Below are 27,873 nucleotides of genomic sequence, written 5' to 3' on the forward strand. Positions count from 1 at the left end.
GGCAAAACATAGTTGTATCTTATCTCTTACATGTTGAAATGAATTTTTGTTGCCCATGGTTAACTGAGGACCGAATGCTTGAAAATTGAACAATTTCCATAAAAAAAGATATATTTAATGGAACAAATGCACAACTATAGTTTTTTAATCTTTAAGCAATCTTTCTAATTAATTTTTAAGTGAATGTTTTATGTCAGAACAAATCATATTTTATCAAAAACTGCAAGTTTAACTTTCACCTTCTCATAGATCGATAGTTAAATTTCCGAACATTCAGTAAAATGCATAAAAATGCCACTCTTTTACATAACCTAAGATTAAGATGGCAGAAATACAAAATTATACATTTCACAATCAAAAATACGAAACAGACAAAGACAATTAAATAAAGGGTTAAATATGTTTTTCGTCCCTGGACTTTCATCGGGTGCTGGTTTTCGTCCCTCGCCGGAGTAAAAGCTGACTTCAGCCCTTGAACATAAGTAAAATAGCTGGCTTTCGTCCCTGCCGGAGTGGTGGCGCTGACCACCGTAGCCACATGTCACGGCGAGCTGACGTGGTCACTTAAGAAATACATGTGACTTTTCTTTTCTTTTCTTTTTTAATCTAAAATCACTAACAATAACTAAATTTGATTAAATTATCTAATTCCGTTTCCAAAAAATCTAATCTGATTCTGAAATTATCTAAACTTATTATTTTTTAATGATATCACATAAAAATTATTAACTACAAAAATAAAATAAAAATGTTCATCTGACATTTTCATCTCTTCATCTTCATCAACATCTTCTTCTTCTTCTTCGTCCCACCATCCCCCATTTCCCATGCTCTCCCTCACCCCAATCCCAATCCCTTGTCCCTTCCAGAAATTAAAAACCATCAACCCAAAATCACGAAACCCAGAACACCGCAAAACCCAGAAAACATGCTACATCTTCCACATCCCAACCCAGAAACCACCATCGTCTCTGTTATGGAACAACCCAAAAATCACCACCCAACCCCATCCTGTACCGCAACCCCCACCCCTCATTCCCCATAACCCATCCCCACCCCCATGGAAACTGCAATCCCAAACCCAGACCAAAACTTTCACTGAAACCCAAAAATCCCAAAATCCAGCAGAATGGGAAGAAGAAAAGGAAAACTAAAAATCAAATCTGCACAGAAGGGGAAGAAGAAGACAAACCAAAAATCAGATCTTCATAAAGAAGGCCAGTATCAGCAGCTATGAAGCGAGAATCCCAAATTGCTGGTTAGGTCCCTTTTCCAACAAACCCTAACCCTCCTCCTCCTTCTTCCTGCAAAACCCAGCCACCGTGCCTAGCCACTACCTCCAACAAACTCCAAAAAATTTGAAAACCCTAACCAGATCTGATCTAGAGAGCCTCATGTGGGTCTTGAAAGAAAAAATGGGTAATACGAAAGAAGAGGAGAAGAAGACGAAGCAGTGAGCAAGAAGAAGAGGAAATGAAGGAAAACGATGGTGGTAGAGGATCTCTTGATGATGGGTAATGGGAGAAGAAGAAGAAGAGGAGAAGAAGATGAAGCAGTAAAGAGAATATTGGTAGTGATTTAGTTTTAAGAATTAAATTTAATTAGAGTTCTGATATTGTTAGTGATTTAAAAAAAATAGAAAAAAAATTGTTAGTGATTTAAAATTTGAAAAGAAAAGAAAAAAAGCCACATGTATTTTTTAATTGACCACGTCAGCTTGCCGTGACATGTGGCTATGGTGGTCAGCGCCACCACTCCGTCAGGGACGAAAGCCAGCTATTTTCCTTATGTTCAAGGGCTGAAGTCAGCTTTTACTCCGGCGAGGGACGGAAACCAGCACCCGATGAAAGTCCAGGGACGGAAAACATATTTAACCCTTAAATAAATGGATGGTGAAGGTATGTACAGGGGTGTTGTTGGCTTTATTGCCTCCCAATCCAGTTGGTACTGAACGCAGGCGTTTATTGAATGAATACTACTAGTAGTAAACAAAAGGAGGCAGGAGTACAGTTTGTTCTTCTTGACTTTTCATTTTTAAAATTTCTTATTACAGTATGTCCGAGTCGTTGCAGGCACGTGTTGCATACATGCTGATTCCTTTGAAGTTTGATCCGATCCAATAGAGTGTTGATTTCATCATTTCCCAAGTGGATTGAGTAGAAACTAATAACTGTCTTCATCTCACTCCCAGTCCCATTCCCTCGTCATTTCATATTGGCCCATTTCACTGTCAGCAACAAATGCGCGTGCGAAGCGTGGTGATCTCGTTGCCTCCACTAACAGTATAATGACACAGTAGCGCTTTCAGTTCTTATCATTCCTTTCCCCACTTTCTCTCTCTTCGTCGTTTACTTCTCTCTCTAAGATGGAACCTCTGCTCAGAGGCGAAAGCAGTGGCCGGAGACTCGGGCCGCGGCAGCGAGGAGGAGTGTTCGGTCGCGCCGATGCTATCGCCTACGGCTCCAACTACGAGAAAGCCGCCGCGCTCATCGATCTGGTTCGTTCCTTTCTTTTTCTGGAACTGATTTCACTGAACTCAACTGTTTCTCTTCCGTTCTAGTTTGAATGCATGATTTAGCTCTTAAATTGCATTGCAATTGCAACATTCAGTGGTAGCGAGTTTTGAAATAGTTACTGTTTTGATGAAATCGATTCTCGAACACTGATTGATAGGTAGATGTAGGATTGTAGATCTTGTCAATTGTCATCAATGGCTTGAGACTCGGTTCTGTGCTTTAGAAATGAAATCCAAGTCAGAATTCATATTAACAAGTAACAACTCATAATCAATTCCAGAGAATCTAGGCTTCTAACTTCTCTTTCTGATTCGATTCTTCCTCAAGTCATAGCCTGTGTGCATTTTTAGCAAGTTTGGGAAGAGTTGCACAGCTTCTCCCATGAAGAGGCCGAAGCACAATCTAATCTGCTTGGTTCTGAGCTGAAGCATATTCCTAAAGAAAACCAGTTCATGATCGAGTATTTTCAACGCGCAAAGGCGATAGTCAATTCACTCTTTACCATGGGATACCAAGTTCCAGAGGATTATCACTCAATTTTGTCAATCATTCAGAATCATGAATTCGCATTAAAGTCAGTACTCACTGCACACGTATAAGTAAAAAGAGAAGACATGGTCAGCAGTGTTGTTAATCCCGGATGCGGACTATAGCGGTAAGCCAAAAATCCGCTATTTCCAGCCTCTTAAAGTGGAAAATAGCGGAAGAAAGCGGCAAGCCAAAAAAGTGCTACGCTATAGCGCTATAGCACTGCTATAACCGCTATTTGACAACACTGCATAAAAGTCACCCCTACTACTACCACTATTCTAATGAAAAGTTAAATTCATCACAAGATATGTGAGTTTGCGCAATGTATACGCATCAAGCTTGAAGGACCCTTGGGTAAGGACATGTTAGAGATATAGTATAAAACCATTCATGTGCCTTTACTCAATAACTTTAGCTTTTGGGATAGTTGGTTCATGAAACTAGGTAAAAGTAGATAAAGTACATTTATTTTTTCCAAATAAAACCAATGTTTTCGTAGGTAATGACATTTCTGGTGAAATAAGTTAATAGAGCACTTGACATATATATTGTAGGCATGCATTTTCTTTGGATCTGTTAATTACTAAATTCTGATCAGAAATACATTATGCAGGCTGAAGATGGGGTTGGTATACCTGAGAAAATTCTTGATTCATCAAGCTTTCAAAGTTCTGCAAGATTTTATTTTAAATTCACAAAATGCGATCTCATCTGGTCTCTTAGTTACTTTGCTTTGATAGTCCTGAATTTCCTGGAGGTTCGTCATATGCTTCTCTTGAAATTTAAGTTCCTGTTAATTGTATTTGAGGCCTTTAGGCTAAAGAAAGTGAAAATAGAACAAAATGAAGATATTTCATAATGTTCTTTACTTGGTACAGAAACCTCTATGGTGCCAGAATAGTGCACATTCTTGCAAAGATAGAGAGTATTTCTTCTTGGGACAGTTGCCATATCTAACTCCTGCAGAATGTCTTATTTATGAGGTAAGAGTTCAGTACTTCAGACAATAAATTTTCTTATTGTTAAATTACTGATGAACCTTTTAGTTGTTGTCGCTTTGCAAATGGCGATTACCTTTGGTAATATTGTGTCATTACTCATTTCCATGTTAATTTTTTTTATTGACATACATTTTTAAATTTAAGTGAAATAGCTAATAGAACATGTCCATGTCAATCTGAATATTTCATTTTTGCGATTTTTTGGTGTAATGTAATTGTGAAGCAAGTATTTTAGAGTGATAAAAATGTGTAGGCTCCGAGTTATCCTTCCCCTGTGTGCATAGGACATACTGTGTCACTTGGTTAGATTGGTGTTATTCTTTTGAAATTTATGAATTTCTGCATGAGTGTCATTTTCTTTGGTGCTTTGCTTGTAGTCACTCAATGGATCTTATTCATGACTTGCAGAATCTTTTTCACATTTTTCAGCAAATTTGGCTCGAGTCATTTTTCTCTTCCATGTTAAGGAGGATTTCTTATCCTCTCATCTGACTTACATTCTATCTTTTTCTTAATTGGATTTTATTCTCTTATTAAAAAAACCGGGTGGTGGTTTATACCACAAGGAATCCAATCCCAGATGGTACTGGGGTTTTGCTTGATCAGTCCAGTTTTTGAAGTGTCACTGTATTCATTTCTCATCTATTTGTGTAGTATTTTGTCTCATGTGACCTTATTGTGCAAATGCAGGGAATTACTCTTGTTTTGCTAATCATTCATACTTTCTTCCCATTATCATATGAAGGGTCCCGTTTATACTGGACAAATGCTATTAACCTATTGAAGGTATGTTCCCTTGAGATTCTACTAATGAATATAATTTAGTAGCTGAGACATTGGTTTTATTAAGTCTACAAATCCATATGTCAATGGTGTTACTTCTGAAGACCAACTTTTGAACAAAGTGCTCAACCTCGGGAAGATTGGGTTGTTTCAAGACCCAAGCTGACCAGCCCAAAGCTAATTGGGCTGGTTCCGGGTTCTGAAAATTAGACCTGAAGTAGTTCTCTGTTGGGGTTGAGTCATACTTTAGGTTGAGTTGGATGTTACTTAATGTTTATTTATTTATTTTTAGCACTGTAATCATAGTAAATAGGTTTTTTTGAAAACAAACATAGTAAATAGGTAAACTATGATATCATGTATTTATGGCCAATATTTTATAAATTCATTCCATCGTGTAGTTGAAACACATGGATCCACACACTGGTCTCCTCCTACCGAAACTATTACTAAGACATTATGAAGGATGAATGTATTCTTAAGGAGAAGAATTTCTCCTCAGAAAAAGAATGGGAAAGGTTAACTATAACCTTCTGCAGCAATAGTTTAATTGGTTATCGTATTAATAGTGGAGACTACAATTATGTCATAATGAGTAACAACTAACAAAAAGGAGCTACTGCCTAGTAGTAACAACTATCTTGCATTTAGCCATTTAGGTGGGAAAAATCATATAAATTTCATCTATCCTGATTTTTGAACTTGTTATTACTTATTTGGCTACTAACGAAATAATTTGTTTGTATTCTCAGGCCTTCTGTCTATTAGCTCTCGTAGCCGACATGTTGGTTTATGCTCTTTATATGTCTCCACTGGCTTTTGGTTTTTTACCTTTCAGAATTGCACCTTATATCAGGGTTGTTCTTTTTGTTCTGAATATTAGGTATTACATTGATACTGATTAAGGTCATTTCTGCAATGAATTTATCTTTTTATCCTTTATCTGGTCTTTTTTTGTCAATAACCTATTTTTGCAATAGTCTAAATCTGCATTTGAATTTGATGTCAGGGAGCTACGAGATACCATCATTGTCTTGGTTGGAATGCTTGATACATACTTCAATATCTTGGTTAGTTCACTTTCATACTTTGTTTCTTTGCCTTAGTCTTTGCTGTTCCTGTTTGCAACTTCTTCAATAATGTCCATGTCACTTCATATATCAAAATCTATTGGGTTTCAGTTGAATGCTATACTTGGATTATTTCAATTTGTTATAATCAACACACACTTACTGGATATTGTGTGCTATATAATTCACATGAATTGCAGGCTTTGTGGTTCCTGTTTCTCGTTTTCTCAAGTTGGGTGGCATATGTGATTTTTGAAGATACAATACAAGGGAATACAGTATTCACTTCCTATGTTACTACGTTATATCAGATGTTTCTTTTATTTGCCACAGCCAATAATCCAGATGTTTGGGTTCCTGCATACAAGTAAGAGTTTGAATTTTGATGTTCAAACCTGCCTGGCTAGATGGCTTTTTTCCATTCAGTTTGAGATATCATTGATCGTCATTGCTCATAGTTCTTGCTTTAAAGGTCTTCGCGTTGGTCTATCCTGTTTTTCATTCTCTTTGTGCTGGTGGGAGTTTACTTTGTTACAAACTTGATCCTTGCCGTTGTTTATGACAGTTTCAGGGGTGAGGTAAATATCCGCACCTCACTTCTCTTTATATTGTAGCCCTGGTGATACAATTGAAACTTTAAAGTATTAGAGCGGTATTAACCAGGAATGCAATAGAAGAATTCTGACTGTATATCATAATATCCTACAATGCATACGACAACTAATGATTAACTGCTTAAATATTCTTTTGCTGTAGCTTGTAAAACAAGTTTCTGAGATGGACCGAAGGAGAAGAGCAATGCTGGGAAAAGCTTTTGATCTCTTAGACACACATGTAAGTGTGTCGTCCATGTTTGTTCTACTGTCAAAGCTTCCATATAATGTCGAACAACTGTTTCTTTTTTTCATGATTTCTATGTGATTAGTGATAGCTATATGAATGTGAAAATTATTAGTGATAACATTGTTTGAAACAAATAGTTATTTTCTATTGTATGATGGTGTAATTCTTAATTTGATCTATCATTTTGATATTATGTCCATATCTGTCAATTCTTATACTGTGATGTCTTTTGCATGTCCAACTTGTTTTGATTCTAAAGCTGTTTGAGATTCTGTTTTATTTTTTGCAGAATGCTGGACTTCTTAACAAAGATCAATGCATTAGGCTCTTTGAGGAGCTTAACAAGTACAGGTATTGCTTAATTCCCTTATGCTCATTGTAAAGGAGAATGTTTTTGGGATTTTATAGATATTTCTGATGATAATAATGAATCTGTTTAGGTTGAGTCCTTTTCTGATTTACGTGGCTCAATGTAAAAATAGACTCTGTTCATTTTCTTCTAAAACTTTGAAATCCATATGTCATGGAGGGTTTTCTGGAATGACATAGTTTTAGTTGAAATATATGTCGATAGAATTTAACTTATAAATTGCTTTTTCCCCTATTTTTCAAGATGGGTAAACAGGGTGGCAAGGCTTTAAGGGAAATCACGAACATGGAATATTTCTGTTAGCTTCTAGTTCAAGTTACTGGAATGACAACTAGCAGGCTGTCTCTGCATTACATGCAAAAGACTGCTACACTGTCATGAAACCCTTCCCAGAAGCCAGTGTTATCTTACCCTGCCTCAGACTAGAGAAATTTTATAGCTAATCGGCTTATACATTAGTCTTTTCCCTTTCTCGTAACAAATATATGCACACAACACTTACTATCAGTCACAGAATAATGTGGGAAGACAATGAACCTTTTTTAAGCCTGAAAAGGAGGCTACACTGCCTAAACGACTATTGCATTTAGTTTCCGCTTCACAGTGTTGCTCATTAAATTTACAGCATTACTAAGTAAGCCACATGTTTGGTTTATTGTATATTTTTTGCTGGTGTTGTTTATAGCTTGTCACTGTGACTTCGGCTTTGTATAGATTTTTTTTGTCTGGAAATTGGCTGTACATTTTTAATGACACTTGAATTATCAGTTGATCTTTCTCTTTGGTTTCTGACTTTGTATCTTCCCCATAATCTTCCTACCACATGTGAATGTTGAAGCATTAATTTGTGTATTCTTTAGGACTTTGCCAAATATCTCTAGGGAAGAGTTTGAGTTGATATTTGATGAGCTGGATGATAGTCATGATGTAAAGGTGATAATTGTCCTTCCATCTTTTGGTTATCTTCTGTGCACGTACTGATATTTATGCATATGAATGTGTTTCAATGTTGTTACTTAACGCCTTTTTAATTTCAGATCAACAAGGACGAATTTGCTGATATTTGCAATGCTATTTCTTTAAAATTCCAGAAGGAGAATGTTGTAAGTTCAAATGCTGCGAATATAAAATATTTGGAAGTTCATCCAAATCCTATAAATCGAAACATATAGTTCTGTGGCATCTTTAATACTCTCTGTTATGGTTGCAGCTTTCTTATTTTGAGTATTTAACATTCTACCATTCACCCACCTCAAAGAGTTTGAAAGCCTTTGTGAAGAGCCCCACATTTGGATACCTAGTGTCCTTCATTCTCATACTGAATCTGGTTGCTGTAATTATTGAGACAACGGTATGACATGTTTTCTAATGAAAATGTACATTCACATTTTTTTACCCTACTAAGCATTTTACCAACTAAATTTAACTGCAGAATGTATTCTCATTTGACATGACTATATGCTAGTCTCTTTTGAATGTGCTATTTGTCATAAAAGACTAAAAGTCATTGAAGCGAATGGTGTTGAATTAATGCATTGTGCACTGGTTCTTTAAATATAGGCACAGTTCAATTGGCTGATTATTCTACTGATAGCCAGATATCAATCCTACCTTTGCCAGCTAAATTTCATTGCTATTCTACTTATGTACATAATTACATTTTTGCCCTTCTAAAGTGTTAACGTAGCTGGCCAAGCCGGAACCCTAGCAGAAGTAGGAATTCCTAATGACCTAGCTGCCTTTGTATTAAGTCAAGCGAACATGTGCATTACAAGTGAACATTTTCCTTTTAATGTAGGAAAGATGTAAACCCCAGACCTAATTCTCTAATGGACCTTTGGGCCTTGTACAAATGCAGCCCAAGGGTTCTTACACGTGGTAAGCCACACCTAAGTGGATAATCAACATAGGTGGGCCCTAAATCTCGGCGAAGAATGCTCAAGGTGAAAGGATGTGGGCGAGTCATTACTATCACGAAGAGGAATGCCTCGCCTTATTACTTAAAGAGCCCCCTGGAGATATGAGGGGCCCAACTTACCACACGGTGGCGGCCCAAAGACCTCTAAGACGCTCCATAGGGAGAGTTGCCCCTATCTCGAGCATCACTGGCGAGCCTTGGTTCTGGGAAGCCTCTGACCAGTCTACAAGACACAGTGTCTGAAGCATGAAGGCTAAGTGTGTCTTAATGGCTCACCGTGCCTCTATTCTGGTCTGATGAAACGATTCTGAGCCGCACCTTGGATCTTGGAAGCCTCTGAGCAGTCCACAACAACAACAACAAAAGCCTTATCCCACTAAGTGAGGTCGGCTATATGGATCCCACGACGCCATTGAGCTCGATCAAAATCTAAATTATGAGGGATGTTTATTTGTATGCGGTTTGTCCGTAACTGACTATAGATGCATTCTTGTGAATGGTAGATTTTGGAGTTAAAGATGTTGGCTCTCTAAGACTCAGGCGATCAATATTTTAACTAATAGGAGGAATCTGCCTTTAAATTAGCCAGAAATTCTATTAAATCGGCTTCCCGTGTACACTTTCTTTATCTCCATTACCAGAACCTTAATTTTAGATAACATCTATACTTTTATTGTATCCCTATTATGGAAGTCTATTGAGCCCATATTATTGATGCACTTCCGTCATTAAAAAACATGTTCTGATATTTGGAAGAAGAGCCAGACAGTTTATTTTAATGATATACAGAGGCTATATGACATGGTTCATAGCTTGTGATCCTTCAGATGACTGACTATAACATGCCTTCTTATCTGAATAAGGAACAATCCATTTGTGATGAGATTTCGTTGATGATGGTGAATAAGGACGCACAAAAGATGTCAACTAAGTCTGATGACATGCTAATGGTTTTTATTCTCCATAGCCTCTGATGGGGCTCAAAATGAGTTATGGGTCCAGAGAGAAGAACAAGCTCAACAAGTGTCACACAGGCCCAAGATATGGAGGGTCTACACCAGAAGAATAAGAGAGGAAGACAAAGTAATGCTGAGCTGGCAGTGAGAGAATATACAGGGGAGAAGTTAGCTACGGGGAATGTGTGCGAGTCATATAGGGGCTGAAACTATTTGTTAATGAGAGGAATGATATAGAGAAACAGTTTCATGTGCAATGCTATTGCATTCGTAATTTTACCATCATTTTTTGGCAATATTTTATTTACTGCTGCTTCTTTGATTACACTATCAATTAAATGTGATATTCAGGCAGATTAAGCTTGAAAAATTTAGTGCAACTATTAAGGACTCTTGCAGTTAAAGAATTATATTATTTTTCCTCCTCATTATATAATCTATTGATTGATTGTTAGAGTAACCTTAGAAAATCTTGTCTAAGTATGTTTATCAATGTAACTAACTCTTAATAGATGTACAAAAGTTCATCTTAGTCTTATGATTTTGAAACATCATATTTATATTCTACCGAAGAGAGTTAACATTTTTTGTGTGTGTGTTCGGGACTCATCTTGTGATTCCTAGCTTATTAATCTATTGCTGATTCTGATATTTAAAGGCATATGAATATCACCATGTTGATAATGCGGTATTGATTCATAATTGCAGCTTGATATACAAGAAAGTTCTGCTCAAAAGGTGTGGCAAGTTGTTGAATTCGTTTTTGGTAAGGACATCCAAACAATGTATTTCCTTTTTTTTTTTTTGCTTTAGGGTGTGAATTCCTTTTAAGTACTGTAAAAGCTGTTGCTTGATTTAAAGGAATTAATTTTGGTACTTCAAACAAAAGTTCTTTTGAGATATAGCTTAAATTGAGTAGTTAAGCTCTCTTCAGTCTTCACTAAGTTCCTTTACTTCACTATTTTCATATGTTGTCATAATTTATTTTTGTCGTGAACCAACAAACCAAATGAATGGGTTTATATCTAACATAATCCCTCCCTCTCATGCAAGAGCCATCCGGACTTGAAGCATGCACAAATTACAACAGGTGCATCCAATTATTTGATGCATAAGCAGTAGGAGCTGTTTCAGTTTGTCAATAATATCAGATACTTGCATCATGACTTAGATGGTGACAAATCTAGCATTGTAATGGAAATAGACCACCAAACCTTCCCACCACGACCACGTGATCGACACCACAACCACGAAAGTACCCATAATAGCCACCACGAGGCGGAATCCATAATAAATGCCTTGTGTATCTGAGACGAATACTAGAATGGTGCAGAATGCAATGAAGAATTAGACTTCAGGAGTTGAATCTCAGTAGGAACTTTCTGTGAGGATGAGTGTCGAGAAAGATTCACAGATGAAGACTGTGTGATAGCCTCCTTTTTTGAATGATCAAGAGCTTCATAGGCAAGAAGCTAAGCTTCAAGTTCACTCATAGATTTGAGGTTAGGTCCACAATTTATAGCAGCGATAGGTGGATTAAACTCAGCAGGAAGAGGTTCAAGTAGAATCTCAAATAAACCGTGTTGTGGAATTGGATCACCAACAGAAGCTATGGAGTCCGAAATTGCTTCAGCGAGAAGAAGTTCAGAAATAAAAGGGTCACCTTTGGTAATAGGTCGCAGCTCAGATCGTAGTTGATGAGATGGAGTCCTATACTGATTATGGAAGAATTCATGAATCGTATCCCAAACCTGCCATGAGTGACGACATGGAACCACTATAGATAAGAACAATTCAGCAATGGTGGAGAGGAGCCATGTACATCACGAGTCCCATTACTCCCAATCTTTGTAGCTCGGGTTCACACCATCTTGATTCCGATCAGTTTCAGTAAGATCTCGCAGAGGAATGGTTGGATTATAAACAAAGCGGTGAAGCTTGTGGCCGCGAAGAATTTTATTCAACCTGTTGCCTTCATTGGAGGAAGTTTTTCTCATCAAGTTTAATGGAAAACGAATGAGAAAAGGCTAAAGAATTCACCGGTGCAGTGGATTTAACTGGTGATGGAGAAGACTCTTCCGGTGATTTTGGAGTTGGAGAGTATAAACAGAGAAAAGAACTAGGAGAGAGAGAGGGAGGAGAGAGAGAGAAGAGGGAGAGAGAGATAGAGATAGAGATATTGTAATGGGATACACTGCTAGGTGCAACCTCCCTCAATATATAATATTAGGTTAAGAGTAGTACAACGTGTAGTACTAAGTACGAACTTAAAGTACATACGGGTACGTCTAACCCTAACTCTTAACATAATCCTTATCGCTAACAGAGAGCTAGGGCAAGAGCTAGGGAAACCATGGAAGAGCTCAAAATAAGCTCATGATACCATGTTTAGAAACAGAGAGAATATAGATCGATAGAATATTCTGAATGAAAAGTGATTTCATTGATGAATTGAAGAGTAAGGGCTGTGGGTGATCAAAGCCCTATCACACTAGCAATACCCTATCAGTTACAGTCTGTGTTGCACGGGTACGGGTACGGTACCCGGTACGGGTACGGTATTGGGTACGCGGTACGCGATTTTTTAAAAAACAGGGGTACGGGTACGTTAGATATATGTATATTTTTTTATACATAATATTTAAATATAAATAAATTATGCAAAAAAAAAAGATAAATATAACTAATTAAAATAACATCCAAGACATAATATTAAATTGTTCAACAAAACAACATAAAACCAAATGAAGGATGAAAGAGTGAGTGAGCAAACCTGAACAGCTAGTCTTCGAGGTTGAGTACACGCAATGAGGCGGCCACCGGAAGCCCAACCTGCTTCCTTCAGGAACTGCAGTGAAGTTCAGAACAGAGTATGTCAGTTGAATTTGGAGCAAATTGGAGGATGTAAAGACAGAGAGAGAGAAGGAGAAGGAGAAGGAGAAGTAACCTGGGAGAAGAAAAAAAGCAACATAAAAATGATGTGGAGGAGCGCGGTACTTGCGGTGGTGGCCGGCGGTGGAGAGGACGACGCCGGAGTGCACGGCGGAGGAGAGGACGGCGCGCTGGGTTTTCTTCTCTGGCTCTCGTGTACCTTGAACCTCTTCTGCTTGGTTCTGTTTCTTTTTTTCCTTTTCACGCGATTTAGGGTTCTGTTTTTTTTTTAAAGGCCAAAACGACGTCGTTTTTGCCCGGAACCCCCCTTTTTTTTTGTACCGGGTACATACCGTATGCGTACCCGAAGCGTATGCGTACCGGGTACGTACCCGGTACGGGTACGCGGCCCAAAAGGGCGTACCCATGCATCACAGGTTACAGTAGTAACAACTAATTCTAAGTTCTAACTACTAACAAACTCTGTTTGCACAACTAATAACAGCTTTAGTTGTTTTGCTTTGATGCATTTTGTTTCATTGTTATGCACACAATGTTACCATTATATTATTTTTTCTTGTTATTTATTTTAGTTCTTTAAAAATGGGATCAAAGAATGAAAGTCGGTTTCTGGGGTAAGCATAAAAAGGCACGCACGCTTAATTATGTAGTCTTACTCTCTCAGTTGATCATTCTTTGTTTTGCAGGGTGGATATACGTAATAGAAATGGCTCTAAAGGTTTATTCATTTGGATTTGAGAACTATTGGCGAGATGGTCAAAATCGCTTTGACTTTATTATCACGTTGATAATTGGTAACTAATTTTAGCTGCCTGGTATTTAGATTCTTTAAACAACATCTAGTTCAATGCATGCAGCTTCTTTGTTGCTTTTATTGTGAAATATTAGTGATAAATCGAATCATTGATGTCTAGAATCTGCTGTTATATATTCATAATGCATTGCATTCATTCTTAGGCCCTGAGTTTGTATACTCTATGGGAAAAGCCAATTTTCAAACTCATTTATCTTTCTCTGACTGACAATTCTAAATTTTGCAGTCATTGGAGAAACTATAACTTTTGTTTTACCTGATGATGGTGTGCCTTTTATCACAAATGGAGAATGGTATGAACTTTCACCATTGAGTACTATAAATAGACACCATGAGGTGTCATCTGTAACTAACTCGCTATTCAATAACAGAAACAGTTACATTCTGATTCTGTTCTCTCTCTCTCTCTCTCTCATGAATAGCTAATGTGCCAATGTCTTAGCTCACGCTTCAGATTTAATACATATAAATAGATTTCCTTGTCATCACTCATCATATTATCTCTTTGGAAAATGAAAAGGTTTTGTTTTTCAGTATTATCATTATTGATCCAATGTACTATTAATTTTCTTTGGTGGATCGTTTTATTATCATTTACTTTTTGTGTTTTTTTTCTACTTTCCTTGTCAAAAGTAGAATAACTAAAAAGATTGATACTGGACTTGGTTCTTTTCCTATCATGTCTGGTAGATAGTATATTTGTTTGAAGATGAGAATTTGAGCTAATAATATTTTCCACTTTACAGGATTCGTTACCTTCTTCTTGCTAGAATGTTGAGATTGATAAGGCTCCTAATGCATGTCAAGCGATACAGAGGCTTTGTGGCAACTTTCTTAACTCTTATACCAAGTTTGATGCCATACTTAGGGATCATATTTTGTGTGTTGTGTATTTATTGCTCACTTGGTGTACAGGTGAGTGAAAAGCTTATAGTTTATGATTACTTTCTGCATACATTTATTAAGGATTCATGTTTTGTTTTCTATGGTGATGATCCTGTTTTGGTTCTAATTCTTTCTTCAATCAATAAAATTCCCATTTATCTTTGTATCTGTAGATTTTTGGGGGAATCGTTAATGCTGGAAACCCTGATCTGGAAACCACAGACCTTGCTGCTAATGAGTATCCTTTGTTTATCTAGAAAACCTTTAATCTTGTAGCAGTTGTTTTGATCCAGTAACAGTGAAATACATGGACGAAAGGTAATATAAACAAGGAACTGAAACAGTTTTTCTTTTTTAATCTGATTCACCTGCAGCAAGAAGCTGCTTTAATTTATAGATCTAAAAGATCAAAATTAACAGATGGAAACTAAAAATTGCAGCCAGTGACTCCTAATAAAGCGCTATCAAACGAAAATATGAAACAGACTCCAATAAAGCCAGTTGTAGTTACATAATCTCCAATATACCAGGTAACATTATAACACTGAAAACAAAACGAAGCTAAGAAATCGTACATATATGCCTAACAGTAATAGCCATCGGGGTTTAGGGTGGGGTTTGGGCAACAACAAGGTCTGAATTTTAGTACTGGCATAAATGTTGCTTCTGAAATGGAATTATTACTAGGGTAAATGTTGTTCTTCGAGTATTTTTCTTGACAAAAAGTAGCTATTTGCTTTTTAATTTTAATGACTATCCAAATGGGATGGTGACCCTGTTCAATTTGTTGGTCTCAGAGGTTTGGTTAGAATTGATGGAGGTACATGTGCTTCACCATTCCTTGTCACTTCCAATTATCTTTTGGTTCATGACTTCATGATGATGTAATGAATTAATACAGATACAAATGTGTACAGTTTGCTTAAAATATATATGGCACAGGTTGTGCAATCAGTCATGAAATGACTGATTCTGAGGCTCGATTATCACAACTAACGCTCTTGAACTCTATTAATTCGCATCCATTAGTCTTTGCAGTTAATTTTTATTAACTCTTAATTCTGCAATGTGAAATTATGACTTTGATATGTGTGAGTAACGCATAGATTTTGTGGTTTTCTATTTCAGAGCTACACGGAATTAACTGGGACTTCTTGGACCTATCTGTACTTCATTAGCTTCTACTTGATTACTGTGTTGCTGCTTTTGAATTTGGTATGATTTACTTTTCTCCATATGTAATACATCATATTCTATTGCCATTTTATGGGCTTCCAATTGAGCCTGCTGCTGAAGGGAGAATAGGATAAGGGTTGGTTGGGAAATAAAGTTGGAAATAGAACAGTGGAGTTTCTTATACAAGCCTTAAACAGAATGAACACATGGCAGTATCAGACTGGAGAAGTATGTTCTGGAATGTCAAAGAGGGGCATGCATATGAAGTGAATGGATGGGAGAGGGGTAACAGGAACCCTTTAGGTATTTTGGGGGGGTCTGGTGCCACAGAGCAGAGGAGGCTTTCTTCTCTAATAATTTTCCTTTCTGTCTGTTTTCCTGCTATAATCTACTGTTATCAGAGTTTGATCTCAAAATTCTTCCATTATTACTGTAGTGCATGTCACTTCCTATCAGCATAATTGCTGGAATTTAAACTGCATCTTAGGAATGAGAACATTAGGAAGCTACAATGTTTCTCACATGGACATACCAACAGACTAGTTCTTTACTTCTTTACATTTTAAGTAACTACTAGTCCTAAATTTATTGAATTATACACATAACAGTAATAAGAAATCATGTTAATCTTCTTATTAGGAGAAGGGAATGAAATAGCATGGTTTTCTATTCCATGCCTAAACTGTTCCATCTTAATACATTTTTTATGTTTTAGTTAGAAATGATTCTTTCCTTTATTTCAGATTATTGCTTTTGTCTTGGAGGCGTTCTTCGCTGAAATTGAACTTGAGTCATCAGAAACTTGTGATGGAAATGAGAAGGTTTGTATTTTATCTTGAACTCATAACAATAAGGCCATAAGGTAAGGATATATAAGTTGCTGTGTCTGTGGAGCTGCTGTGTTCAATTATTGATTGATTGATGATATGTATTATGTAGTTCTGATAGAAACCAGAAATTGTAGTTGTATTATTGAAGAACCCTAATCCCTAATTTGGGAATTAGAGCAAGTTACATGTGTAGTCAGAAGCGCGCTTTGAAGCGCTAAAGCGTGCTAAAGCGCGCTTGAGGTAGCTCTGCGCTTCAAAGCGCGACTAAAGCGAGAATCAGCAGAAGCGTGGCGAAAGCGTGGAGAAAGCGCAAAAGCGTGGCAGAAGCGTGATTTTGAAGCTTCTGCGCTTCAGCCAGGTTCACATGTTTCCGGGTTTTTTTGACCCGTTTTGCTAAAATTAGGGATTTTAAACCTAATTTTCAATTGTTCCTCTTCTATCTTGAGCCCCTCTCTCACGATTTTGAAGCTTCTGCCTCTCTCGCGATTCTGTGTTGTTCTCTCGCCGTCTGCGCAGCCGCCGCTGCCGCCGGCGACTCAATTTGCAGGGTTGTTCCTCTTCGACCCTGTCTCTCTCTCTGTTGTTCGAAACTTCTGTTGTTTGTCAAATCTTCTACTATTTCTTCCTTCGACTATGTCTCTCTGTTCTTTTGTTCGAAACTTTAAGCACACCTCTCTCTGTTCTCTCTTTGTGAAATGGGTTACTAAGAGCAATGGTTTTGTCACTGTTCAAATGGGTTAATAAACACCTCTCTCTGTTCTCTCTTTGTAAAATAGCTATAATATTCCTCTATGCTCTAAACTATAAGCTATAAGTTGTAGTTTATAGTGTCTTATAGCTTATTTTACCATCTCAGAATTATGATATTGATGCCAATTATACCATTTATATGCATATAAACATTTATAGGTGTAAATATATATAATATATATATAACTGGCAAAAGCAGCTAAAGCCTACGCTTTAGCTAGCGCTTTAGCGCTTTACGCTTTTGGACCCTCCACGCTTTATTGCTAAATCCCGCTTCTGACTACCTTGCATGAAAGAGATGCCAAACACTCTTCCTAAATCTAGAGAGAAACCCAATGCTCTCTCCAAACCCCAATTCTAACAGAATACAAAAGATAATGCCAAATGACTTTAACACTCTTATTTATAGTCTCACACACTAACTCCCTCCCCAAGTAACTAACTAACCGTGAGTTCCTATCAATACTCCCCCCCTGAAAATTCACCTTGTCCTCAAGGTGAAGAACTGAATGCAAAAGGGGACATATGAATATAAGCTATAAACATGAACAGCTATTCCAAACACCCAAGAGTGGTGATCACATCTTCCACTCGGGTCCCATAGCCGAAAGCAAAAAGTCCAAAACATGTATGACTTGGGAAAAATCTTCACTGTCCTGGAACTAATGTGGCTTAAGTCCCATTGCTGGAAAAACAAGTAGCAGAAATTCCAGTTGATGCAAAGAGGTTGAAAGAGTACTGTAGCAGCATCTTCAAAAGCAAACCCAAGTATGAATGAATTGAAAGGCTTGTGCCCATAACAAGCCAGCAAGCTCTCGAGTAGATCGTTACTTGAATCAGCACTAAAAAGTCCTCCATGTGACCCAAATTGGAAGAAGTTCCTACTTTCACACATATGTTGATGCTTCCAATTATGCACTTGTTTCCAAACCCAGATATAGAACACAACACTTTGACAACCCAAACTGTGAAAACCAGCAGCTAACTCAGCTGAATCCAAGCCCTTTTCATGCACAGTCCAAAATTCTACCTCTTGAGCCCACCTTCTAATCTGGGCATGACCCACCTTTAGCATAGCATCACCCTCAACAGTAGTGAAAACCTGAATATAGGGATCTAATGAATGCCAAATTATCAAAGGTACTCTAGTGTGATCAAGGTGGCAAAGGAGCAATATGATATGGGAAGATTGCTGGTTCCTATCCTTCATTTTAGTCATTGTCATTACTTTAGCCATGTCTTGGATACAAATAGCATAATCTCCCCATTTCCTTGCCATTGTGGCTGTGACAATTGACTCATCATCATGGTTCCCTATATTGCTGAAAAGTTGATACTTGAACTCAACAGGGAAATAATCACAATCAAAGCTGAAGTATAATTTTGACACAGCAATTCCATCCTCTTCAATGCCCACACTCGTAGTCAACAACATAGATCTCTGTAACTCTTTGAAATGAGTTCCAGAAGCTGATAAGTTGGCCCAAACTATTAGTTTGACTCCACTATTCTGTTGTAAGGCCCAATCCCCCCTTTTAGTGTTTTGGGATTGTCCTATTCTCTTAGAAAAAATGTTCAACTCAGACCCAATCCTTGCTGGCCTCGTCTCTATTTTGAAATCATTCCAGAAACAGTACCACTCACACATGGTTACAGTGATCAGTTTAGCTTGTCTCTTATCTTCCACTCTCCCTTTGTTCACCACACAAATAGTTGATTTCAATGAATTTAGTGGCAGAAACGGTACCTGCATGCTTGCTCTCACCAAACTCACCCATTTGCTGTTCCCTCCTTGAGCTGCCAGCAAATAACTCAAAGACTTTGCCATCAAGACACCTGGATCCCACTGCAAATAGCTTTTAAACCAAACATATATTCCAAGGTTTTCAACAACTCCTGCTAGTTGAATTTGGCACAGAAAGTCCAAAATTGTCTGGGCCTTTACTTCCTGCCAACATGTAATCATTGATTCCAAACCAGTTTGACAAATCAGAAACAACACACATGACTCACCTATCTCCTTCACACTTGCTATCGTAAGTCTGTTCCCCAAAGCTGCAAACTGTGGAAGAGAGTCACAGATCAGAAGGTCCATCAACAGAAGTGGGTTTACCTCGTCTTCCAGCAGAACTCTGGCCACCGTACATCCTTGGTTTGGTGGTTTCGCCGGTGAACGAGAATCCTTTGCCAACAATTCCCGGTCTGGCGGTTGCGGTGGTGGGAGTGGCCTCGCCACCCTCCCTCGATGAGTCTTCTTTGATGGCATGGAGAATCGACCGAATCCACTACCATTTTTGAATTTCTGGGTCCTGCTGCTCTCTACCCCCAATTTCAGTATTCTTGTTCCGTCGAAGAACCCTAAATCCACAATTTGGGGATAAACGGCGAATCCTTCATTCTTAACACCCCGAAGGTTGCAATTCTGTAATCCTTCCATTAACGAACCTTCGATTGCTGTTTGATTCCGTGTCGCAATTGCTACTCTCACCCCACCATATCTTCCTTCAACCTCTGTTTCAGAATTGAGGTTCTGAATCGCCTCCGCCACCGCTGAATCTGTCGTCGTCGCGGCCTCAAAATTCGCCGGCGATGCCTCCTCCGCCGCTTCAAGATTGGGTCTTCGCAACGGCTCCTCCGCCTCCGCTGCTACTCGCTCTTCCCCCGTCGTCTCCAATTCACCCTCTGTTCCAAGATTCAGTTTCTGAATTGCAGAAGTTGAGTCTTCTTCTTCTTCAGATGCTTGCCCAACCACCACTGCGACTGGCTCTTCTTCCGCTGCGGTCTCTGTTCTTCTCGGCGATGCCGCTGTTCGCTCCGCTTCGATTGCCGCCTCTGATTCTTGCCTTTCTTGTTCCATCTTCTGCCTTCTTTCTTCAAGTTCCCTCCACTGATTCTTCATTGACTCTAGTTCCCTTCTGCTCTCAGCAAACTCCTTATGCAATTCCTCTACAAGAGCAAATATCTCCATCCTTTCCTCACGTGAAAATGAATCCATGAATCCTCTAGCCATGGATGCGGTTGAATGCTCTTGTTGGCCAGGGCACCTGAATCGGTGCTCTGATACTAATGATAGAAACCAGAAATTGTAGTTGTATTATTGAAGAACCCTAATCCCTAATTTGGGAATTAGAGCAAGTTACATGAAAGAGATGCCAAACACTCTTCCTAAATCTAGAGAGAAACCCAATGCTCTCTCCAAACCCCAATTCTAACAGAATACAAAAGATAATGCCAAATGACTTTAACACTCTTATTTATAGTCTCACACACTAACTCCCTCCCCAAGTAACTAACTAACCGTGAGTTCCTATCAAGTTCAGTTGGGGATTATAATTCTAAACAGTTGCTTGGAGTGATTCATATCAACTGCAATTATTGGGATACGTAATGTAACTTTTGTAATTCCAATTTCCAACATTGATTTAAATCAGCAGCCACTACTCCCGTAAAATAGCAGACTTATAACAGATACTTGCGAGTACGGAGTAATGGTTCTTCTTACACACGTTCACAGACTCCTCTGTTAACCATTTGGTAACAAACTGAGCTCCACTGCAAGTTTCTTCTGAATAGCTGTGATCATCCACACACTCACCTCTCTGTATTAGAAATCATTATCCTAATATTATCAATGGATGTATGCGATATATTTTATTAAATTTTGCAAGGAACAGGTATAGTTGAAACTTGAATTTGAACCCAGAATACATTTCCCCTTACTTGGGAGCTCTTCATTGCTTGATTCTAAAATATGTTTTCCAATCACCGACTTTCAGTGCTCCAGAGATAATTTTGTATAGAAACTTATTGAATGTTAAAAGTAACGTTTTGATTTCTACATGATCTGTTTCTGACTGTTCTTAATGCAATTAGTACATAAAACACCATTTGTTAGTTTACATATATTGCTATAGTACAATGTTTCTAAATCTCACTTTATATTTTCATCTCAAAATAGGAGCTTGAGGGAGATCAATATCGAAGGCGACGATCTGTTGGGTATGTATAGCAAGCAATTTTTCTGTGGATTCCAACACTTGTGTTTTTCTCCTTTCAGAGATAAGCTCTTTTTGGTTTATATTGGTCGAAGGCCAACCCATCCTAAAAGCAGCATGCTGTCTCATGCTAAAGCCCTTTGGGCTTGAACTGTTGACAACATACTATCTCATTATACCTCAAGCTAAAGTTTAGTTTAATTATGAGTGATGAAATTGTAATGATTTAACTCCTAACCACTTAATCGTGTTCTAATACCGTATGAAAAAATATTCAACTTAAAAGCTTAGGCTGCATATTAATGGTGATTATATTGGTGATGTTGGTTTGCTGCAGCACAAAAACACGAAGCCAAAGGGTTGATGCTCTTCTGCATCATATGTTGAGTTCTGAGTTGTGTCAAGATCAGCCTTCCAATGCATAAACCTGATAAAATCCTTTCGCAGGTAAAACAATTGAACTTCACAAAGTGCTTTAAAGGTTTCAATGGTTAATTACCCATGAATATAATGTATTCATAGTTTTTATCCTCAACTGAATGTGATTGTTATGGTCTTCTGTTTTGGCTCTTTTAGGAGGGTTCCTCATCCCTTTATACTTGTAGGCCTAAAACCACTGGAGCTTAATTATCATCAAGAGGGAAACATGCAGTTGTAAATGGAAAGTTAGTTATAGAGAGAGGATATAGATGAGAGAAATATTGGATGGTATTCTTAGAATTCGGGTTAGGCCTAACCCTACCCCAAAAGTTAGTTTGTGGGTGAGGATTGTTCTACTCTACATAAAGACTTAGTTAGTCTAATCTCTAGTAAATATGGGACCTTAACACAGCCTCTCACTCCCTGGGCTGGATATATGGAGCTCGAAATTTGCAGGAATGGACATCTATTGGGTGTCCCCATATATGGGTGGTTTTCAATAAACAGAAGGCTAAAAATCACTTTTGGCCCCTGATGTTTTAAGTTTGTGCAAATTATGCCCCTATTCTATTTTTGTCGATGTTTCTACCCCTCATGTTTTCAAACAGTGCACCGTCTACCCCTCCGTTAGTCAGACACGTTAAAAAACTAACGGAATGAGCTGATTTGGCTTTTTTTATATTTGTTTTTTGACCTGCCACGTGAAAATTACAAGTGAAATTGGAAAAATGAGCGTGAGAGATTCAAACTCAAGACCTGTAAGTAGCAAAACATGCATTTAACCAGTTTAGTTACATACATAATTGATATATACATCAAGCAAATTTAATTTATATCATTTCCTTGATCATCATCAACTTCATATACTCCTCTTCATCTCTCCAATCCACTCAGGAACCTCTCATGAGAAAGCCTGACTGACGGAGGGGTAGACGGTGCACTATTTGAAAACATGAGGGGTAGAAACGTCGACAAAAATAAAGTAGGGGCAGAATTTGCACAAACTTAAAACATCAGGGGCCAAAAATGTTTTTTAGCCTAAACAGAACTAGGATAGACTCTAATACCATCTCAGAATTTGGGTTAAGGCCTATGGGTAGAGTTAGGCCTAACGTGAATTCTTAGAAATATAAATAGAAATGTAGCAGAACAGGTGAGGGACATTATATTCAGTTTTTCGGCTTTTAGCTTTGAGCCAAGGAGAATATTCCTGGCTGGAAGCAAGTGCTACTTTTACATTCCTCTACAGATCAGCTCTGCTTTCATCATATTCTTTCATAGATAGGAGCTGTTTCCAATTGTTGTTCATCTGGAATGGTAGTATATCTCAAGCGCTTTGTGTGTGTAAATATGTTAAATGGAACCTGAAATCCTTCTTGCTAAGGAAAAAACAAAGAAGAAAAAAGGAAGCAAGAATGAAAAGGCACTGTGTTGGTTTAAGATTGCAAACGCCCCTTGGTTTCTTATGAAAATTTAATGCTTAGTCCTGCATATGCAACTTCCACTGTGCTCATGGAAAAAGGTAGTCATAATATTGAAAGTCAATAGACTTTTCTCGGAAAGTTACATGTCCACATTGTTTTTATTTTATTTTATGCCAAGAATCCAGTGATTTTGTTGACCTTGTATCAATTCAGGTTGTATACCAATGCCTATGCAGTAGTTTATATAAACGTGAATCTTTACTTGTTTATTGTTGCAGGATGCACAAAGGAGCCTACTTTATTCATTGAAGCTTATACCAGATTACTGTGCTATATATCCCCGTCTTCTTGTGCTATTTGACAGACTCTGATATGGAACGAGGGAAACAAATGCAAATATCTCCAGTTATCTGGAGGTTACGTGAAATGTGATTTTTCCTTGTTTGTGGGAAAAGCACGTGATCAAAATGCTTTGATGAAAATGTGCTGAATGAGATTAAAAATCATAAAGTAGTAGGATGTTATGTTCCACCCGGTTAGGATGTAGGTTCATTCTTATTAGTTTGTGTGTTGTAAGGGCAACCTTTTATAATTTTTTATTTGTCATTTCCTAGCTGGATTTTATTTTTGTATATTTACTACCAATACAATTTTGTGGGAGTGCAAACTATCAGTAGTTTTATTTTGTTCCATTGATGTAATTGTTTGGTTTGGGGGAATATATGTGCTCAAGAATAGAGGAGCACGGGATTTGAATAAAGCCTAGTTGTAGACATTAGTGCTTTTGGTATGGGAGAAAGAAAGGCCGGGGGAGGGAAAAGGAATGAAAATGAAAATGATGTTTTCCCATGGTTTGGAGAGAAAACGGAAGGAAGGAATACTTCTTAGTGGGCTCCACCAAATAATGTTTCGCTTAGTTATGGATGGAAAACATTGGAATCATAGATAGACTAGAAATTAAACCCGTGCAACGCACGGGTTCGTTTTAAATTTGTATTTTTTAATCGTAATATTTAAATTTGCAGAAAGGTAAGAAAGCTATTATTTAGAAAAATATTTAGAATATATGTATAATCAAATATAATTGAGGTATGATATTCTCACACTTTCTTTCTCTAATAAGGGAAAAAATGATCAAACGGGTAGATTTCTTTTTTTTTTTGCTTCATCAGAAGAAAAAATAGGTAGATTTCTGTTGAGATTGAAATGAGAGTAGTTTTTTTTTTTGATATAAAAGAAATTTAATTACTTAATTAGGTTAATATTGAAATGAACGTGGTACTCTACTATTTTTTTTTTCTGATATTGATTTAGTCATTGCAGTGATGTTATCAGTTGTGCTAATTTTTTTTATCAAGATTGATGTGTTGTTTACCATTGTTGGTGGCATAAGAGTTCTTTTAAAATCACTTTCACGAACATAAAAATAGATTCTATCTAATTTCAGGATGGACGTCATTTGTTCTCTTTGAATGATTAAGTTGCTGTTTTTTTCCATAATATGACGATATTGAGGACTGATGAGTGAAAGATTCCTATTTCTTATCAAGAATATAGTGAGTACTACATTTTACACTTATCTCTCTGGTGCAGTATATAAATTTATGTGGCTCACACTTTGTTACTGATTTGTGTCATTTAAATATATAAATGATGATATATTTGTATGATTTCAATTGAATGAGAAGAATTGTTTAGTAAATTACCATATATGTGAAACTCACAGTTTTATTTTCCAATCATCTGCAACGGGGATATATATCACTAAGTAATGTGTGTTTCTTGTTGTTGTTGATGATCTTTCTCCTGCAATAAAGAAATAAGATAATTTTAAAAAGCAATTTTGAAATTAACTAAAATAATTAAAAATGACATACTTGTTGAAGTAGTTAAGACAATTGTCATTTTTTTCTCACCAGCAGCTGAAGTCTAAGAAATATGAATAATTTGAGTTTGTGAGTGATTTCACTGGTTTGTTTATATAGAGATATAATAGATGCATGATTCAATATAATACATTTTATTTTTTATTTATTTAATGTAGATAGTTGAATAGCCTCTTGACATTAACAATTTTATTTAGTTTTTGACACTGGTATTGCCATCATGCCACTATTTTTAATTTAATGTTAGTTTTTCTTCGGAGTTACTATGTTAAGGAGTTCTAAGAGTATGTGAGTTTAAGAAAAATAGACATATATTCCTACAGAAAATTGGACAGCAAACTAAGACCATTGCATATCAAGATTAATTTTGGCGGAAGTATGCTTTATTGTTAATAGTTTTTTTTTCTTGGACTAAATTGATATTAGTTTAAAATTAACATTAAATTTGATTTTAATTTAAGGTACTGTGTTAAAACCAAGGTTATTAAAACCGGACCGGTGATCGAACCGGTGATGGCACTGGTTCAAGGTTCATTGGTTCAACCGTAGTTGAATCGTGGTTCGATCGGTACTACCGCTATATGTTAAATAGTATTACTCTAAAATAAATATATAATATATAAGATAATATTGAAGAAAAAAAATGACATATAACTTTATATTATAGATAAAATTACACAATAAAAATATTAGGTCCAAAATGACAATAGACATATTTTTGTTTATAATTCATATTGTATCTTTTATGAAATAAAACATGGGCTTGCATATAGCACACACGTAAAAATTAAAAAGGCTAAGAAAAAATGTTAAAAATAATTACATCTAATATATTATTATCAATTGTAAATCTGTGTGCTATTGTAAGTTGGATAGGAAAATATAGATATATGACTAAATTTATTTTAGTCGAAAAAATGAATACATAAGAAAAAAATCGAACAAGTCAAAGTGGGCACCATAGCCAGTTTTGTGTCGTTGTATATACTCCAGTGGAAAGAAGAAAACAAAAGATTCACATTGGTCAAACTTGCTATCTTTTTTAGGTTTTATTTTCAAATTCCAAGTTTGCTCATAAATATGACAACTTAAGATGCACATAATAATAATTGCTTAATTTTGGAACTAGAGTCATTGCCACATATCAGTCTCGGGAAGCAAGGAAGATGAAAAGTTGATTTTCTAAATTTGATTTTGTGAACCGGTCTAAACCGGAAAACCGCCGGTTTTCACCGGTTTGTCCGGTTTTTGACCGGTTTTCCGGTTGTTGACCGGTTTTCTTGCAGTCCGATTTTACAGTCATTTCAGACCGGTGACTGGTCCGGTTCCCGGTTCAACCAGTTGAACCGGCCGGTCCGGTCCGGTTTTAATTACCATGGCTAAAACCATTTGCAGATATAACTTTGTAGCCTGTTACACTTTTGGCATGGATGTTACTCTTTTGCTTATACATTTGATATTTATTAAGTTTAAAACTGAAATCATTAGTGCACAAGTTTCCACTACCTGTTCATTGACTCACTAAGCTATCTCATTAAAACACCAGTGTTTTTACTAATGTATGTAGGTTCTCATGTGTATTTGTACTTAATACTTAGCTCAAGTGAGCTTTACTAATATATATAGATAGATAGATATATTTTTTTTGAAAAAACCAAATATATATATATATATATATATAAATAATTACTTTGGGAAATAAGAGCCCCAAGTACAATATAGATAGATATATATTGATAGAAATTTTTTTATTTTAAAAGTATTTTATCTAAATTATTTATTAATAAATATTATTTTATTTTTTATTTTTATTTTTTAAATTTTTCAAATGGAAAGCTCAAGTCAATTTTAAGTCTATGAATGTTGTTATTTAATATAAGTAGTTGAATAGGTTTTTATAATACAATTTTTTCAGTTTTTAGTTTATTAAATTTTTTATTTTTTAATGTATTTAATATAAAGGTATGTGAACTTTTATGGTTTAATACATTAATTGCATGCAAAAACACAAGTGTGCTTTACATATATATATAGATATAGATTATATAGATAGATAGATTTTTTTTTGGAAAAATGAAATATATATATAAAAAATTACTTTGGGAAATAAGAGCCCCAAGTACAATATAGATAGATACATATAGATATTTTAAAAGTATTTTATCTAAATTATTTATTAATACATATTATTTTGTTTTTTATATTTTTTAAATTTGTCAAATGCAAAGCTCAAGTTTAAGTCTCTGAATGTTGTTATTTAATATAAGTAGTTGAATAGGATTTTATAATACAATTTTTTTCAGTTTTTAGTCTATTAATGTATTTAATATAAAAGTATGTGAACTTTTATGGTTTAATACATATGTGTATTTGTACTTAATACTTAGCTCAAGTGAGCTTTACTAATATATATATATATATATATATATATATAGAGATTTTTTTTTTAGAAAAACCAAATATATATATATATATACACCCTCCGGTCACTATTATAAGCAAAAGTTAGCTTTTTAGGTTCATTCAATAAATGATGTATGTAGTCATTAAAATGATCGCATACATCATTTATTGAATGAACCTACAAAACTAACTTTTGCTTATAATAGTGACCGGAGGGTGTATATATATATAAATAATTACTTAGGAAAATAAGAGCCCCAAGTACAATATAGATAGATATATATTGATAGAAATTTTTTTATTTTAAAAGTATTTTATCTAAATTATTTATTAATAAATATTATTTTATTTTTTATTTTGATTTTTTAAATTTGTCAAATGGAAAACTCAAGTCAATTTTAAGTCTATGA

The 27,873-nt window shown here is 36.2% G+C and overlaps 1 protein-coding gene across 1 annotated transcript; it reads left to right on the top strand.

Annotated features, from left to right (window-relative positions):
- The first annotated feature begins 1,936 nt into the window (after positions 1 to 1,936).
- On the top strand, positions 1,937 to 23,866 carry LOC130746798 (two pore calcium channel protein 1). The gene is made up of 24 exons (XM_057599526.1): positions 1,937 to 2,497; positions 3,661 to 3,804; positions 3,926 to 4,030; positions 4,739 to 4,834; positions 5,584 to 5,714; positions 5,841 to 5,901; positions 6,102 to 6,268; positions 6,374 to 6,479; positions 6,658 to 6,735; positions 7,034 to 7,095; positions 7,975 to 8,047; positions 8,152 to 8,217; positions 8,325 to 8,465; positions 10,697 to 10,754; positions 13,567 to 13,674; positions 13,921 to 13,987; positions 14,441 to 14,609; positions 14,753 to 14,817; positions 15,309 to 15,399; positions 15,708 to 15,794; positions 16,499 to 16,576; positions 21,294 to 21,334; positions 21,668 to 21,777; positions 23,453 to 23,866. The coding sequence occupies exons 1-23, from the start codon at positions 2,366 to 2,368 to the stop codon at positions 21,753 to 21,755; spliced, it is 2,214 nt and encodes a 737-aa protein (XP_057455509.1). The 5' UTR covers positions 1,937 to 2,365; the 3' UTR covers positions 21,756 to 21,777; positions 23,453 to 23,866.
- Positions 23,867 to 27,873: the final 4,007 nt, after the last annotated feature.

The sequence above is a fragment of the Lotus japonicus genome, chromosome 3 (assembly GCF_012489685.1).
Source record: "Lotus japonicus ecotype B-129 chromosome 3, LjGifu_v1.2".
Classification (NCBI taxonomy): domain Eukaryota; kingdom Viridiplantae; phylum Streptophyta; class Magnoliopsida; order Fabales; family Fabaceae; genus Lotus; species Lotus japonicus.